Genomic DNA, 17778 nt, shown 5'->3' with positions numbered 1-17778 from the left:
ATTTGACTTAAGATAGAGGTTCTTATCCTTCCAAAGCTGGCCATATATGGATCGAACGTCAGCTGGCCCCCAAATTTTGATCCATGTATGGTCAGTGACATTGTGCAAAACTTGATTGACTTCAGTGCAGCCGCTGTGTTGGATGTTCCCTGATAGCCAATGATCAGTGTATTCTGACGATGGGGAAGTCTCCCGAATACCAGAAGACAATAACTGAGCGGATAGGATTCCTCCATCCACATCGAGTGTGTGGATGGGGTAATCGAGTCAGTTTATTGGTTGAACAAAAAAAATAACTGATCCATCTATGAGCTGCCTTAGCCTAGAGGAAATGGATACTCCTACCTGCAGTAGTATCCTGGTTGATCTCATTTGACCATCGAAGGGCATACCAGGAAAATGCCTTTGGCTGATTTTTTCTGCCATCCAGCACTTTAGCTAATGTCCTAAATGTACTGACAGAAGACTGATGTGTGACAAAGGACATAAAGTCTCCAAAACCCCAAAACATCTAAAATTTGGGGCCATAATCATTTGATCTACTTGGATGTGTTGGTCTACACCAGAGGTCTCCAAACTTTCTAAACGAAGGGCCAGTGTCCTTCAGACTTTAGGGAGGCCAGAGTGTGGCCATCAGGAGTAGAAAAGTTCCCAGCACCAGTGGAAGTAAAAAAATGTCTCATCGTTGGAGTCAGTGAGAGGCATTGTGCCACTGTTGGTGTCAGTGAGAGGCATTGTGCCATCGTTGGTGTCAGTGAGAGGCATTGTGCCTCATCGTTGGTGTCAGTGAGAGGCATTGTGCCATCGTTGGTGTCAGTGAGAGGCATTGTGCCACTGTTGGTGTCAGTGAGAGGCATTGTGCCACTGTTGGTGTCAGTGAGAGGCATTGTGCCTCATCGTTGGTGTCAGTGAGAGGCATTGTGCCTCATCGTTGGTGTCAGTGAGAGGCATTGTGCCTCATCGTTGGTGTCAGTGAGAGGCATTGTGCCTCATCGTTGGTGTCAGTGAGAGGCATTGTGCCATCGTTGGTGTCAGTGAGAGGCATTGTGCCTCATCATTGGTGTCAGTGAGAGGCATTGTGCCTCATCGTTGGTGTCAGTGAGAGGCATTGTGCCATCGTTGGTGTCAGTGAGAGGCATTGTGCCTCATCGTTGGTGTCAGTGAGAGGCATTGTGCCTCATCGTTGGTGTCAGTGAGAGGCATTGTGCCTCATCGTTGGTGTCAGTGAGAGGCATTGTGCCATCGTTGGTGTCAGTGAGAGGCATTGTGCCTCATGGTTGGTGTCAGTGAGAGGCATTGTGCCTCATCGTTGGTGTCAGTGAGAGGCATTGTGCCATCGTTGGTGTCAGTGAGAGGCATTGTGCCTCATCGTTGGTATCAGTGAGAGGCATTGTGCCTCATCGTTGGTATCAGTGAGAGGCATTGTGCCTCATCGTTGGTGTCAGTGAGAGGCATTGTGCCATCGTTGGTGTCAGTGAGAGGCATTGTGCCTCATCATTGGTGTCAGTGAGAGGCATTGTGCCTCATCGTTGGTGTCAGTGAGAGGCATTGTGCCTCATGGTTGGTGTCAGTGAGAGGCATTGTGCCTCATGGTTGGTGTCAGTGAGAGGCATTGTGCCTCATCGTTGGTGTCAGTGAGAGGCATTGTGCCATCATTGTTGATGTCATTGGAAGGCATTGTGCCTCATCGTTGGTGTCAGTGAGAGGCATTGTGCCTCATCGTTGGTGTCAGTGAGAGGCATTGTGCCATCGTTGGTGTCAGTGAGAGGCATTGTGCCATCGTTGTTGATGTCATTGGAAGGCATTGTACCCCATCGTCAGTGTCATTTGGAGGAATTGGGCCTCATCTTTGGAACTGTGCCCCATTGCTGATGTCATTGAAAGGGATTGTGCCCATTGTTTTTCATTAAGAGGAATTGTGCCCCATTGTTGGTGCCATTGGGATGAATTAGGCCCCGCCCTTGGTGTTATTGGGAGGATTTTACCCCATCATCAGTGTCATTGGGAGGAATTGGGCCCCATCGTCAGTGTCATTGGGAGGAATTGGGCCCCATCGTCAGTGTCATTGGGAGGAATTGGGCTCCATCGTCAGTGTCATTGGGAGGAATTGGGCTCCATCGTCAGTGTCATTGGGAGGAATTGTGCCCCATCATTGGTGTCCTTGGGAGGAATTGCGCCCCATCATTGGTGTCCTTGGGAGGAATTGCGCCCCATCATTGGTGTCCTTGGGAGGAATTGCGCCCCATCATTGGTGTCCTTGGGAGGAATTGTGCCCCATCATTGGTGTCCTTGGGAGGAATTGCGCCCCATCATTGGTATCAGTGGGAGGAATAGTGTCCCATCATTGGTGTCCTTGGGAGGAATTGCGCCCCATCATTGGTGTCCTTGGGAGGAATTGTGCCCCATCATTGGTGTCCTTGGAAGGAATTGCGCCCCATCATTGGTGTCCTTGGGAGGAATTGCGCCCCATCATTGGTATCAGTGGGAGGAATAGTGTCCCATCATTGGTGTCCTTGGGAGGAATTGCGCCCCATCATTGGTGTCCTTGGGAGGAATTGTGCCCCATCATTGGTGTCCTTGGAAGGAATTGCGCCCCATCATTGGTGTCCTTGGGAGGAATTGCGCCCCATCATTGGTGTCCTTGGGAGGAATTGCGCCCCATTATTGGTGCCCTTGGGAGGAATTGCGCCCCATCATTGGTGTCCTTGGGAGGAATTGGGCCCCTTTATTAGTGTCAGTGAATGATATAGTGCCCCAAGGCCTAGATAAAAGCAAGCAAAGGGCTGAATTCAGCCACAGTTTGGAGACCACTGGTTTCTTAGGCCTGTTTCACACGAGGCCTCAGCTTGTTTAAGAGCAGTGTGAACAGCAAGCTTTCGGTGAGCTTTCAGCAGCTTTCTCTAAGCCTTTAAAACACCCTTCAGCTCCCATTTAGAAATGTTATACGCAGATCCAAATAGGAGTGCTGATTGTCACTTTAAACAAGCAGCTTGTTTAACCCCTTTAATACCGGGCACTTTACCCCCCTTCCTGCCCAGGCCAATTTTCAGCTTTCAGTGCTGTCACTTTTTAAATGACAATTGTGCGGTCATAACAACGCTGCACACATACTACATTTTCATCATTTTGTTCCCTCCAATAGAACTTTCTTTTGCTGGTATTTCCTCACCTCTGCGGTTTTTATTTTTTGCTAAACGATTAAAAAAAGACCAAAAATTGTGGAAAAAAAGTTTTTCTTTGTTTCTGTTATACAATTTTGTAAATAAGTACATTTTCTCCTTCACTGGTGGCACTGGCAGGCGTTGCTGATGTTCACACCGCTCTTATACAAGCTGAAGCCCCCCGTCTCATACAAGTCTTATGCCCCGTACACACGGTCGGATTTTCCGATGGAAAATGTCCGATCGGAGCGTGTTGTCGGAAATTCCGACCGTGTGTGGGCTCCATCGGACATTTTCCATCGGATTTTCCGACACACAAAGTTGGAGAGCAGGAGATAAACTTTTCCGACAACAAAATCCGTTGTCGGAAATTCCGATCGTGTGTACACAAATCCGACGGACAAAGTGCCACGCATGCTCAGAATAAATAAAGAGATGAACGCTATTGGCCACTGCCCCGTTTATAGTCCCGACGTACGTGTTTTACGTCACCGCGTTCAGAACGATCGGATTTTCCGACAACTTTGTGTGACCGTGTGTATGCAAGACAAGTTTGAGCCAACATCCGTCGGAAAAAATCCATGGATTTTGTTGTTGGAATGTCCGAACAAAGTCCGACCGTGTGTACGATCAATGTCCGACCGTGTGTACGATCAATGTCCGACCGTGTGTACGATCAATGACCGACCGTGTGTACGCCCTATTAGAGAAAAGGAACGAGAGTTTGACAAAGAATAACTAGAACCAGGTGCTCGGCCGTACTGGCAAGTATGGAAGGAGCTTACAACCTCTTGTCTGGAGGGCCCTTGAAGAATGGAGCTTCCTCCACCAATATGGCGGTTGCCTTTTTTGGGTGAGAAATGGTTGGATTATTCAGAGATGAGCTTTTCATCCAGTGAGTGCAGAGATATACATTTTTCTTTTTTTAGTGGACTGTGTCCTAGAATTACCTGTGACTGCATATAGTTTGCTGCCAATCCCCCTGTAGGTGGCATAACCCAGATTGTCAAGAATCCCGCGTCCCTTAATGGACAGGAAAAAACATCAGGCAGCATCTGGTCCTATCAGGGGGGACTCATCCGGTACTTGACTGCCGCTCAGGGGGGGCTCATACGGGACTCGACTGCCGCTCATACGGGATCTCGACTGCCGCTCAGGGGGGGCTCATACGGGACTCGACTGCCGCTCATACGGGATCTCGACTGCCGCTCAGGGGGGGCTCATACGGGACTCGACTGCCGCTCAGGGGGGGCTCATACGGGACTCGACTGCCGCTCATACGGGATCTCGACTGCCGCTCAGGGGGGGCTCATACGGGACTCGACTGCCGCTCGGGGGGGGGCTCATCCGGGACTCGACTGCCGCTCGGGGGGGGGGCTCATCCGGGACTCGACTGCCGCTCAGGGGGGGGCTCATCCGGGACTCGACTGCAGCTCGGGGGGGGCTCATCCGGGACTCGACTGCCGCTCAGGGGGGGCTCATCCAGGACTGGACTGCCAGCTAGAGGGGGGTCATCCGGGACTCGACTGCCAGCTGGGGGGGGGGGGTCATCCGAGACTTGATTGCTGCTCAGGGGGGGGACTCATCCAGGACTCGACTGCCAGCCGGGGGGGGGGCCCATCCAGGACTCGACCGCCAGCCGGGGGGGCTCATCCAGGACTCGACCGCCAGCCGGGGGGGGGCTCATCCAGGACTCGACCGCCAGCCGGGGGGCGCTCATCCAGGAGGACTCGACTGCCAGCCGGGGGGCGCTCATCCAGGAGGACTCGACTGCCAGCCAGGGGGCGCTCATCCAGGACTCGACTGCCAGCCAGGGGGCGCTCATCCAGGACTCGACTGCCAGCCAGGCTACTCAGCACTCACTGTGACGTCTTTATACGGGATAAATATTCATAAATCAGACTTTTGTGTTTGTATGAAAATAATTTATTTCACAAGTAAAAATGGGTCAGAGACCTGTAGTGTCCATGAGGCCAGCCAATGCAGGCCAGAGGTGATACAGCAACAAGGGGAGGGTACAGGAGGTGTGGTCAAGATCAGACATTAGGGGGCGGTACAGGAGGTGTGGTCAGGATCAGACATTAGGGGTGGTACAGGAGGAGATGTGGTCAGGATCAGACATTAGGGGGCGGTACAGGAGGAGGTGTGGTCAGGATCAGACATTAGGGGGCGGTACAGGAGGAGGTGTGGTCAGGATCAGACATTAGGGGGCTGTACAGGAGGAGGTGTGGTCAGGATCAGACATTAGGGGGCGGTACAGGAGGAGGTGTGGTCAGGATCAGACATTAGGGGGCGGTACAGGAGGAGGTGTGGTCAGGATCAGACATTAGGGGGCGGTACAGGAGGAGGTGTGGTCAGGATCAGACATTAGGGGGCGGTACAGGAGGAGGTGTGGTCAGGATCAGACATTAGGGGGCGGTACAGGAGGAGGTGTGGTCAGGATCAGACATTAGGGGGCGGTACAGGAGGAGGTGTGGTCAGGATCAGACATTAGGGGGCGGTACAGGAGGAGGTGTGGTCAGGATCAGACATTAGGGGGCGGTACAGGAGGAGGTGTGGTCAGGATCAGACATTAGGGGGCGGTACAGGAGGAGGTGTGGTCAGGATCAGACATTAGGGGGCGGTACAGGAGGAGGTGTGGTCAGGATCAGACATTAGGGGTGGTACAGGAGGAGGTGTGGTCAGGATCAGACATTAGGGGGCTGTACAGGAGGAGGTGTGGTCAGGATCAGACATTAGGGGGCTGTACAGGAGGAGGTGTGGTCAGGATCAGACATTAGGGGTGGTACAGGAGAAGGTGTGGTCAGGATCAGACATTAGGGGGCTGTACAGGAGGAGGTGTGGTCAGGATCAGACATTAGGGGGCGGTACAGGAGGAGGTGTGGTCAGGATCAGACATTAGGGGGCGGTACAGGAGGAGGTGTGGTCAGGATCAGACATTAGGGGTGGTACAGGAGGAGGTGTGAACTCTGAACTTTAACATCCACAATAAATTGCTTTGAGATTAGAACTACTTGTGCTGACCCTCTCGGGGCCCCCGGAATCGTCCATCATAAATATCATGTACAAATATATGTACAAATCACTCCGAGGAAAACGTTTGTTCTGTGCTTCAGATTATTGCTTTAACCCCATCAGTGCTGCATAGTCCCCTCCAGCACCAGAGGCGCCTCTCTGTGCGCTAATTGTATTGCAAGGCTCTCCAGTGATGAAGGGGGTAAGAGGTAATTGTCCAAGGTGAGACTCCGCCCCCTCGGCCATTAAGACGCACAGGGGGCGGTGCTGGGGCTACAGTCCATGCTACAGTATACAGCCTGCGGGGCCCCCATGTGCGGCTGTGCGATGCTGAAAAACTTGGGCTCCAGGTAACAGTTGGCTGGACACTCCAGGAGCAGCGGAGAAGGAGAACATGGCGGAGACACCGAGCATGGCGGGGATACCGAGATCTGCAACAACCTGCATGGAGGAGGAGATGAGGAATTAGGTTAGAAGGAGGGTACAAGGGGGGGGGTCACCCACAGACTATCCCAGGGATGGGGGGGGAGGCAGGCAGGAACAGGGGGTCACCCACAGACAACCCCAGGGATGGGAAGGCTGGAACAGGAGGGCCTCCCCAGTGATGAACCCTTCAAGGAGTGATAGGGGAGCAGAGGGGTTCACCCAGAGACTGGGGGCAGGTTGGAACAAGGGGTCGCCCACTGACTAGCCCTCCAGGTGCCATCACTCACCTCTGCTGCTGCAGAACCTCGTGTAAGAGCCCCTGGGGCTCCGCTGTAGTGTGTGCGTTATCTGCAGAGCGCCCCCCGCGGGTGCCGGTTCCCCTGTGACGTAGTTTGCTGAGACACAACAGGCCGCGGACTCGCACCGACCTCCGGAGCTGGCGAAGAGCGTTTATTCCTGCAGAGACAAGCGGTCATTAGATGACGTCACACACGGGGGGGATTCACACAACACAGCGCACAATACACATGGCAATCCGTACCCTGAGTGAGCGACGTGTCCGAGGCTCTGCGGCCCTCCTGGAAGGCCACGGGAAGGAGGTTGCTGGTTGTGGCGATTCCGTTATATTGCAGTACGGGAGTCGCAGACTGAGCGCTGAGCGGCGCTGTGGAACGTGAGGTGGAAAGTGTCGGTGGAGGAGCAGGAAAGGATGGGAGGAGGCAGTTCTCCAAGCTGCTGGATGGAGATGAGGTGGAGGAGATGAAGATACCTGAAAGGAAGAGAAGAAGATGGTTGAGACAGGGTCAGGGTGGGGGCACAGGAGGCAAATAGTGTACAGGAAGGTGTCGGGGACACGCAGGGTAGGGGAAGGCAAGGGCAGGGACACGCAGGGTAGGGGGAGGCAAAGATGGAGGACAGGTTCACAGGAGGCATAAAAAGGTACATAGGTAGAAAGTGTGGGGGGGGGGGGGGGGGAGAGGCCTGGGTCGCAGGAGGTTGTGGGGGAAGTTGGAGGCCAGGGGTGCAGAAGGTTTGGGGGTTGGGGGTTTCAGAGGTCAGGGGCACAGAAGGTTTGGGGGTGTCGGAGGTCAGGGGCACAGAAGGTTTGGGGTTTGGGGGTTTCAGGATGTCAGGGGTAATGAGGATTGTGGGGGGGTGTCGGAGGCTAGGGTGCAGAAGGCTTGGGGTTGGGGTGTCGGAGGTCAGGGGCGCAGAAGGTTTGGGGGTTTCAGAGGTCAGGGGCGCAGAAGGTTTGGGGTTTGGGGGTTTCAGAGGTCAGGGGCACAGAAGGTTTGGGGGTGGGGGTTTCAGGATGTCAGGGGTAATGAGGATTGTGGGGGGGTGTCGGAGGCTAGGGTGCAGAAGGCTTGGGGGTTGGGGTGTCGGAAGTCAGGGGCACAGAAGGTTTGGGGGTTGGGGTGTCAGAAGGTACGTACTTGGTGCTGTAGCGTTTGCTTGGCTGCTCTTCCGGATGGCCTCACACAGTACGGAGTCCTGCAGGGTGGAGGTTGGACAGGACACCGGCACCCCCAGACACGGCGACTCCCCCAGATGTAACAAAGTCTGTAAGACAACAAATCAGATGAGCTCCCTCCCACTAACAGGCAATCTCCCCAGCCAATCAAAGCATGTCACGTCCTTTACCTGCAGTGGAGTGCTGAGGTCACAGTCATAATCTGACACTTTGGCGTGAGGCTGACACAATATCCGAGACACCCCGGAGGAGGCGGAGCCTTGGAGGAGGGAGACCGCAGAGGGGGAGGAGACCTGGAAGAGGGAGGTACACCATATTAATATAGGACTGACCCTCGCAGGTTCTATATCCACCCTACAGAAACTTTTCCCCCATAGGCTCTCACCTTGCTGCAGTCCGCTGTGGGTGGGGTTTGGGGCGGAGACTGGCTGAGTCGGGACTCCTGCAGACGCTCCACCAGGAGGTAGTAAATGGCGGCGTAGTGGTCATACGTGTCATTCTGTAGTGCCTGAGAAATAAGGAGAATCTGTGAACACCGGGGGGGGAGGTGATAGAGAATAAGAGAAAAGGGGCGTGTCAATTCTCTGAGAGCCCCCCTATGCCATGCAGTACTGCCCCTTACCTGCAGGGTGCGCTCTCGGTCTATGCCCAGGCTCTGCATGATGGCGAGGACTTGCAGGGAGGGTTCGGTGATGGGGAGGGGCTTAGCCAGGGACAGTTGAGAACCCTGGAACCATTTGTGCTGTTTTATCTGAGCGATGGTCGGCCTCTTCGCGGGATCCACCGCCAACATCCTGCGCAGCAAATATTCACAGTCTGGGGGGGGAGAAGACAAAGATCACATGACATATGCTGTGAGCCCAGAACCCCCAATTTATATCCCTGGGGCCACTGCAAGTCAGCAATATGGATGAAGGTTTCCGAGAGTTACCATCCATATATATACACACACACACCTCAGTGACATTTGTGTAAATCTTTTCATGTGACAACACTGAAGAAATGACACTACAATGTAAAGTAAAGTGTTGTCACATGAAAAAAGATAGAAGAAAAGATTTACAGAAATGTCACTGAGGGGTGTACTTACTTTTATCAGATACTGTATATACATTTCTGAGGAGCAGAATGATCACCCCCCGTATACACTCACCTGCTGACATGTAGTATGGAATGCGAAATCGCCCCTCCAGCACGCGCTGTCTCAGTGTCGGCAGATTGGGTCCATCAAACGGGAACGACCCGCACAGGAGAACATAGAGGACGACCCCCAGACTCTGCAGAGACACAACATGGAGTCATGACACACCGAGCCACAACACTGTACACGGGCTACTAGTCTGTGCTGTCACTCCATGCAATGCACCATCCCCCTCCCATGCACTCAGGCTCCAGTGTCCTCAATCACTCCATGCAATGCACCGTCCCCCTCCCATGAGCTCAGTCTCCAGTGTCCTCAATCACTCCATGCAATGCACCGTCCCCCTCCCATGAGCTCAGTCCCCATTATCCTCAGTCACGCCATGCAATGCACCGTCCCCCTCCCATGAGCTCAGTCTCCAGTGTCCTCAGTCACTCCATGCAATGCACCGTCCCCCTCCCATGAGCTCAGTCCCCATTATCCTCAGTCACTCCATGCAATGCACCGTCCCCCTCCCATGAACTCAGTCTCCAGTGTCCTCAGTCACTCCATGCAATGCACCGTCCCCCTCCCATGACCTCAGTCTCCAGTGTCCTCAGTCACTCCATGCAATGCACCGTCCCCCTCCCATGAGCTCAGTCTCCAGTGTCCTCAGTCACTCCATGCAATGCACCGTCCCCCTCCCATGAGCTCAGTCTCCAGTGTCCTCAGTCACTCCATGCAATGCACCGTCCCCCTCCCATGACCTCAGTCTCCAGTGTCCTCAGTCACTCCATGCAATGCACCGTCCCCCTCCCATGAGCTCAGTCTCCAGTGTCCTCAGTCACTCCATGCAATGCACCGTCCCCCTCCCATGAGCTCAGTTTCCAGTGTCCTCAGTCACTCCATGCAATGCACCGCCCCCCTCCCATGAGCTCAGTCTCCAGTGTCCTCAGTCACTCCATGCAATGCACCGTCCCCCTCCCATGAGCTCAGTCTCCAGTGTCCTCAGTCACTCCATGCAATGCACCGTCCCCCTCCCATGACCTCAGTCTCCAGTGTCCTCAGTCACTCCATGCAATGCACCGTCCCCCTCCCATGACCTCAGTCTCCAGTGTCCTCAGTCACTCCATGCAATGCACCGTCCCCCTCTCATGAGCTCAGTCTCCAGTGTCCTCAGTCACTCCATGCAATGCACCGTCCCCCTCCCATGACCTCAGTCTCCAGTGTCCTCAGTCACTCCATGCAATGCACCGTCCCCCTCCCATGAGCTCAGTCTCCAGTGTCCTCAGTCACTCCATGCAATGCACCGTCCCCCTCCCATGAGCTCAGTCTCCAGTGTCCTCAGTCACTCCATGCAATGCACCGTCCCCCTCTCATGAGCTCAGTCTCCAGTGTCCTCAGTCACTCCATGCAATGCACCGTCCCCCTCTCATGAGCTCAGTCTCCAGTCACTCCATGCAATGCACCATCCCCCTCTCATGAGCTCAGTCTCCAGTCACTCCATGCAATGCACCATCCCCCTCTCATGAGCTCAGTCTCCAGTCACTCCATGCAATGCACCATCCCCTCCCATGAGCTCAGTCCCCATTATCCTCAGTCACTCCATGCAATGCACCGTCCCCCTCCCATGTGCCAGAGACAGAACATGTAATCATGACACAGTACACACCGAGCCATAACACTGTATATAGGCCGCCAGTCTGCACAATCACTCCATGCAATGCATCATCCCGTGTGCTCGAGTCACCATTGTCCTCAACTACTCCATACAATGTACCATCCCCCTTCCATGTGCTCAGTCTCCTCACCCAGACATCTAGCAGTGGTCCCTCGTACTCCTTCCCCTGGAAGACCTCTGGAGCAGCATACGGCGGGCTTCCACACCACGTATTGAGGGGTCGGCCTTCCATGTAAAAGTTGCCGAACCCGAAATCTGATCAGGAGATAGAAGAATAGACATTAGGGGACACCAGGAAAATAATAATACACATTGGTCTGTACCCCAGCAGAGGGGACACCACCCTGAGGGAGTGACTGGGGACAATCATGGTGCTGGGCAGGTGGCCTTTGGCTCCTATAGAAGAGCCTCTCACATACCATGTCCTTGCAAGTCAGCACGACTCCAGTCACCCCCCCAATGAGTTCACCAGATGCTACTCACCGGCCAGTTTGACGTCCATGTTCTCATCCAGCAGGAGGTTCTCGGTTTTCAGGTCTCGGTGGACGATGTTCTGTGAATGGCAATACTCCACCGCTCCCAGGATCTGAAGGAACTTGTGCCGGGCCTCATCCTCTGAGAGCCGCCCGCGAACCGTCAGGTAATCTGGAGAACAAAGAGAGGAGTCTTACCCTCCACTTCCAGGGGGAATGTCATGGGGGCCACGGAGGACACTGTGTGGCCCTATATGAGCAACAATGGGCGGGGAAGAGAGCGTAGCAAGTTTGCCAGGTATCTCCTTCCATTATCTGCATAAGCAGACCTAGACACAGGGAAATGAGGTTCTGCTGGCTCCTCCCCTTTACATAAGCAGACCTAGACACAGGGAAATGAGGTTCTGCTGGCTCCTCCCCCTTACATAAGCAGACCTAGACACAGGGAAATTAGGTTCTGCTGGCTCCTCCCCTTTACATAAGCAGACCTAGACACAGGGAAATGAGGTTCTGCTGGCTCCTCCCCCTTACATAAGCAGGCTTGGACATAGGGGGATGAGGTTCTGCTGGCTCCTCCCCCTTACATAAGCAGGCTTGGACATAGGGGGATGAGGTTCTGCTGGGCGATTTACACAAAGAACACCAATCCAAGAACTCACCGAACAATTCTCCCTTCTTGGCGTATTCAGTGACGATGTAGATCATGTCCCGAGTCTCCATCACCTACAGAAAAGAAAACACAAGACGATGATGCTGGGGGAAGAGCATGATGAGCAGAATCGGGGGTTGGGTGGTGAGGTAGGGGAGAGGTGGTGATTGGTCTGGAATATAATCACCTGATAGAGGCGGATGATGAGGGTTAATCATCTGGGGAGGAGAAGGAGGGTAAAGGTGGTCATTGGCCTGGAGAAATATATAATCACCTGATAGAGGTGGATGATGGGGGTAATGATCTGGGAGGGAGGGGAGAGGTGGTGATTGGTCTGGAGAAGAAGATAATCACCTGATAGAGGCGGATGATATGTGGATGTCGCAGTTGTTTCATAATCTGGACCTCTCGGTAGATCTTCTCCAGGTTGGATCGGTCCAGACGAGTTTTATCAATGATCTTAATGGCAACCTGTTGGGAGGCAACAATGAAACATCATTATAAAAACTGACCCTCCAAGGTGCCTCCACCCAGAATAAGCCTGCCCCTCCATGGTGCCTCCACCCACAATAAGCCTGCCCCTCCATGGTGCCTCCACCCACAATAAGCCTGCCCCTCCATGGTGCCTCCACCCACAATAAGCCTGCCCCTCCATGGTGCCTCCACCCACAATAAGCCTGCCCCTCCATGGTGCCTCCACCCACAATAAGCCTGCCCCTCCATGGTGCCTCCACCCACAATAAGCCTGCCCCTCCATGGTGCCTCCACCCACAATAAGCCTGCCCCTCCATGGTGCCTCCACCCACAATAAGCCTGCCCCTCCATGGTGCCTCCACCCACAATAAGCCTGCCCCTCCATGGTGCCTCCACCCACAATAAGCCTGCCCCTCCATGGTGCCTCCACCCACAATAAGCCTGCCCCTCCATGGTGCCTCCACCCACAATAAGCCTGCCCCTCCATGGTGCCTCCACCCACAATAAGCCTGCCCCTCCATGGTGCCTCCACCCACAATAAGCCTGCCCCTCCATGGTGCCTCCACCCACAATAAGCCTGCCCCTCCATGGTGCCTCCACCCACAATAAGCCTGCCCCTCCATGGTGCCTCCACCCACAATAAGCCTGCCCCTCCATGGTGCCTCCACCCACAATAAGCCTGCCCCTCCATGGTGCCTCCACCCACAATAAGCCTGCCCCTCCATGGTGCCTCCACCCACAATAAGCCTGCCCCTCCATGGTGCCTCCACCCACAATATTATTTTATTTTTATTTATTTCAGGTACTTATATAGCGCCGTCAATTTACGCAGCGCTTTACATATACATTGTACATTCACATCAGTCCCTACCCTCAAGGAGCTTACAATCTAAGGTCCCTAACTCACATTCATACATACTAGGGACAATTTAGACAGGATCCAATTAACCTACCAGCATGTCTTTGGAGTGTGGGAGGAAACCGGAGTACCCGGAGGAAACCCACGCAGGCACAGGGAGAACATGCAAACTCCAGGCAGGTAGTGTCGTGGCTGGGATTCGAACCAGCGACCCTTCTTACTGCTAGGCGAGAGTGCTACCACCACACCACTGTGCCGCCCCTCCATGGTGCCTCCACCCACAATAAGCCTGCCCCTCCATGGTGCCTCCACCCACAATAAGCCTGCCCCTCCATGGTGCCTCCACCCACAATAAGCCTGCCCCTCCATGGTGCCTCCACCCACAATAAGCCTGCCCCTCCAAGGTGCCTCCACCCACAATAAGCCTGCCCCTCCATGGTGCCTCCACCCACAATAAGCCTGCCCCTCCATGGTGCCTCCACCCACAATAAGCCTGGCCCTCCATGGTGCCTCCACCCACAATAAGACTGGCCCTCCAAGGTGCCTCCACCCACAATAAGACTGGCCCTCCAAGGTGCCTCCACCCACAATAAGACTGGCCCTCCAAGGTGCCTCCACCCACAATAAGACTGGCCCTCCAAGGTGCCTCCACCCACAATAAGACTGGCGCTCCAAGGTGCCTCCACCCACAATAAGACTGGCGCTCCAAGGTGCCTCCACCCACAATAAGACTGGCCCTCCAAGGTGCCTCCACCCACAATAAGACTGGCCCTCCAAGGTGCCTCCACCCACAATAAGACTGGCCCTCCAAGGTGCCTCCACCCACAATAAGACTGGCCCTCCAAGGTGCCTCCACCCAGAATAAGACTGGCCCTCCAAGGTGCCTCCACCCAGAATAAGACTGGCCCTCCAAGGTGCCTCCACCCAGAATAAGACTGGCCCTCCAAGGTGCCTCCACCCAGAATAAGACTGGCCCTCCAAGGTGCCTCCACCCACAATAAGACTGGCCCTCCAAGGTGCCTCCACCCACAATAAGACTGGCCCTCCAAGGTGCCTCCACCCACAATAAGACTGGCCCTCCAAGGTGCCTCCACCCACAATAAGACTGGCCCTCCAAGGTGCCTCCACCCACAATAAGACTGGCCCTCCAAGGTGCCTCCACCCACAATAAGACTGGCCCTCCAAGGTGCCTCCACCCACAATAAGACTGGCCCTCCAAGGTGCCTCCACCCAAAATAAGACTGGCCCTCCATGCTGCCTCCACCCAGAATAAGACTGGCCCTCCAAGGTTCCTCCACATATAAAAGACTGGGCCTCTATGGTGCTTCCACTCATGGTACCTCCTTAACTGCCAACCCCCCCCCACATGGTACCTCTAGACCCAAAGCTCCTCCCCGATGATCTCCTCAGAGCAGCCCTCCTCTCCAGGCCTCTTACCTGTGTGTTGGTGACGCGGTGTCTGGCTAGTTTCACAACCGCAAAGTTCCCCTTTCCCAGAGTCCCTTCAATGTCATAAAAGCCGACGCGGAGGGGCCTCCGGGGGGCGCTGCCCGCAGCACAATTGTCCTTTAGTACCACCATCCTACAACCAGAGAAGAGAGGCTTAGATGATGGAGGAGGAAGATATCGGGGAACATGATGGAGGAGGAAGATGGGGGAGGAAGATATCGGGGAACATGATGGAGGAGGAAGATGGGGGAGGAAGATATCGGGGAACATGATGGAGGAGGAAGATGGGGGAGGAAGATATCGGGGAACATGATGGAGGAGGAAGATGGGGGAGGAAGATATCGGGGAACATGATGGAGGAGGAAGATGGGGGAGGAAGATATCGGGGAACATGATGGAGGAGGAAGATGGAGGACAACTAGAAGGAGGAGGATATGGCATAACGTCTCCTCTACTGGGTGCTGAGTGTATATATATATATATGGTGAGAAGTGTATTTTAGATTGTAAGCTCTCAGGAGCAGGGCCCTCGGATTCCTCCTGTACTGAATTGTAATGTCTGCCCTCAGGTTGTAAAGTATACAGGGTGAAGGGGGTATACGGGGGGTATATACAGGGTGAAGGGGGTATACGGGGGGTATATACAGGGTGAAGGGGGTATACGGGGTGTATATACAGGGTGAAGGGGGTATACGGGGTGTATATACAGGGTGAAGGGGGTATACGGGGTGTATATACAGGGCGAAGGGGGTATACGGGGGGTATATACAGGGCGAAGGGGGTATACGGGGGGTATATACAGGGCGAAGGGGGTATACGGGGGGTATATACAGGGCGAAGGGGGTATACGGGGGGTATATACAGGGCGAAGGGGGTATACGGGGGGTATATACAGGGTGAAGGGGGTATACGGGGTGTATATACAGGGCGAAGGGGGTATACGGGGGGTATATACAGGGTGAAGGGGGTATACGGGGTGTATATACAGGGTGAAGGGGGTATACGGGGTGTATATACAGGGCGAAGGGGGTATACGGGGTGTATATACAGGGCGAAGGGGGTATACGGGGGGTATATACAGGGCGAAGGGGGTATACGGGGGGTATATACAGGGCGAAGGGGGTATACGGGGGGTATATACAGGGCGAAGGGGGTATACGGGGGGTATATACAGGGCGAAGGGGGTATACGGGGGGTATATACAGGGCGAAGGGGGTATACGGGGGGTATATACAGGGCGAAGGGGGTATACGGGGGGTATATACAGGGCGAAGGGGGTATACGGGGGGTATATACAGGGCGAAGGGGGTATACGGGGGGTATATACAGGGCGAAGGGGGTATACGGGGGGTATATACAGGGCGAAGGGGGTATACGGGGGGTATATACAGGGCGAAGGGGGTATACGGGGGGTATATACAGGGCGAAGGGGGTATACGGGGGGTATATACAGGGCGAAGGGGGTATACGGGGGGTATATACAGGGCGAAGGGGGTATACGGGGGGGTATATACAGGGCGAAGGGGGTATACGGGGGGTATATACAGGGCGAAGGGGGTATACGGGGGGGTATATACAGGGCGAAGGGGGTATACGGGGTGTATATACAGGGCGAAGGGGGTATACGGGGTGTATATACAGGGCGAAGGGGGTATACGGGGTGTATATACAGGGCGAAGGGGGTATACGGGGTGTATATACAGGGCGAAGGGGGTATACGGGGTGTATATACAGGGCGAAGGGGGTATACGGGGTGTATATACAGGGCGAAGGGGGTATACGGGGTGTATATACAGGGCGAAGGGGGTATACGGGGGGTATATACAGGGCGAAGGAGGTATACGGGGTGTATATACAGGGCGAAGGGGGTATACGGGGGGTATATACAGGGCGAAGGGGGTATACGGGGTGTATATACAGGGCGAAGGGGGTATACGGGGTGTATATACAGGGCGAAGGGGGTATACGGGGTGTATATACAGGGCGAAGGGGGTATACGGGGTGTATATACAGGGCGAAGGGGGTATACGGGGTGTATATACAGGGCGAAGGGGGTATACGGGGTGTATATACAGGGCGAAGGGGGTATACGGGGTGTATATAGGGTGAAGGGGGTATACGGGGTGTATATAGGGTGAAGGGGGTATACGGGATGTATATACAGGGTGAAGGGGGTATACGGGGTGTATATACAGGGTGAAGGGGGTATACGGGGTGTATATACAGGGTGAAGGGGGTATATGGAGGTATATATTGGGGGAGGGGGTCTCACCTGTCCCCTGTCGGTCTCTCTCACTCTCCTCTCTCCGGTTTTCGGTCTCTCATTCTTCTCCTCTCAGGAGGTCACGTGCTTCTTCGCCTCACTCACCCCAAAGGCTCCGCCCCATTGGCGTCACACTGACGTCAACCCCTGCTGGACTCCGCCCCGTTGCCTAGAGACCGGGAACTCTGACGCGCGCGGTGATGTCGCCGTCCCCATGGAGACCGGCCGGTGACGTCAGAGAACAGCTGGCGCCGTAATCGTCAGGTTTCAGTATCTCCCAACCGCGCCTGCGCCTTCCAAACGTGACGTCAGTAGGAAGCGAAGGAGCGACACCTGGCGGCAGCATGGAAGAACGCAGCCAGGGGTGAAGTATAGGGATCCCAAGGGGCCCCAATGACTCCGGAGGGGCCCCATCTATCTCATGGGGGGCCCAAACTTCCCACAGGAGTCCCATCTCCCCTAAAAGGACCCCAACTTCTCCAGACTGTCCTCAACTATGCCCCAGAAGACCCCACTTCTTCTAGAGGGACCCCAACTCCCCCACAGGGGCCCCACTTTGTACCCAAGGACCCCAAATATTCCAGAGGGAACCCAACTCTTCCACAGGGGCCCCACTTTGTACCCAAAGACCCCAAATATTCCAGAGGGACCCCAACTCTTCCACAGGGGCCCCACTTTATACCCAAGGACCCCAAATATTCCAGAGGGACCCCAACTCCTCCACAGGGGCCCCAC

At 54.6% G+C, this 17778-nt stretch overlaps 1 protein-coding gene across 1 annotated transcript; it reads right to left on the bottom strand.

The window, feature by feature from the left end:
• Positions 1-5064: 5064 nt before the first annotated feature.
• On the bottom strand, positions 5065-17201 carry SIK1 (salt inducible kinase 1). Its single transcript, XM_073617625.1, has 14 exons — positions 17053-17201; positions 14770-14914; positions 12354-12470; positions 12010-12073; positions 11361-11522; positions 11008-11132; positions 9230-9353; positions 8699-8892; positions 8462-8584; positions 8247-8369; positions 8039-8165; positions 7144-7371; positions 6890-7058; positions 5065-6617 (listed from the first exon to the last, which is right to left on the bottom strand). The coding sequence occupies exons 2-14, from the start codon at positions 14911-14913 to the stop codon at positions 6422-6424; spliced, it is 1896 nt and encodes a 631-aa protein (XP_073473726.1). The 5' UTR covers position 14914; positions 17053-17201; the 3' UTR covers positions 5065-6421.
• Between the last annotated feature and the right edge of the window lie 577 nt (positions 17202-17778).

This window comes from Aquarana catesbeiana, linkage group LG02 (assembly GCF_042186555.1).
Source record: "Aquarana catesbeiana isolate 2022-GZ linkage group LG02, ASM4218655v1, whole genome shotgun sequence".
NCBI classification, from domain to species: Eukaryota; Metazoa; Chordata; class Amphibia; order Anura; family Ranidae; genus Aquarana; species Aquarana catesbeiana.
Note: the sequence above shows the minus strand (reverse complement) of the source record. Positions and strands in the feature narration are given on the sequence as shown.

Bases quoted from the DNA above. Each gene is read 5' to 3' on its own strand.
- SIK1 (XM_073617625.1), bottom strand. From the start codon at position 14,913: ATGGTGGTACTAAAGGACAATTGTGCTGCGGGCAGCGCCCCCCGGAGG. The intron at 12,471-14,769 runs GTAAGAGGCCTG...GCCTCCCAACAG, and splicing joins ACCGCGTCACCAACACACAG to GTTGCCATTAAGATCATTGA. The intron at 7,059-7,143 runs GTACGGATTGCC...TTGTCTCTGCAG, and splicing joins GGACACGTCGCTCACTCAGG to GAATAAACGCTCTTCGCCAG.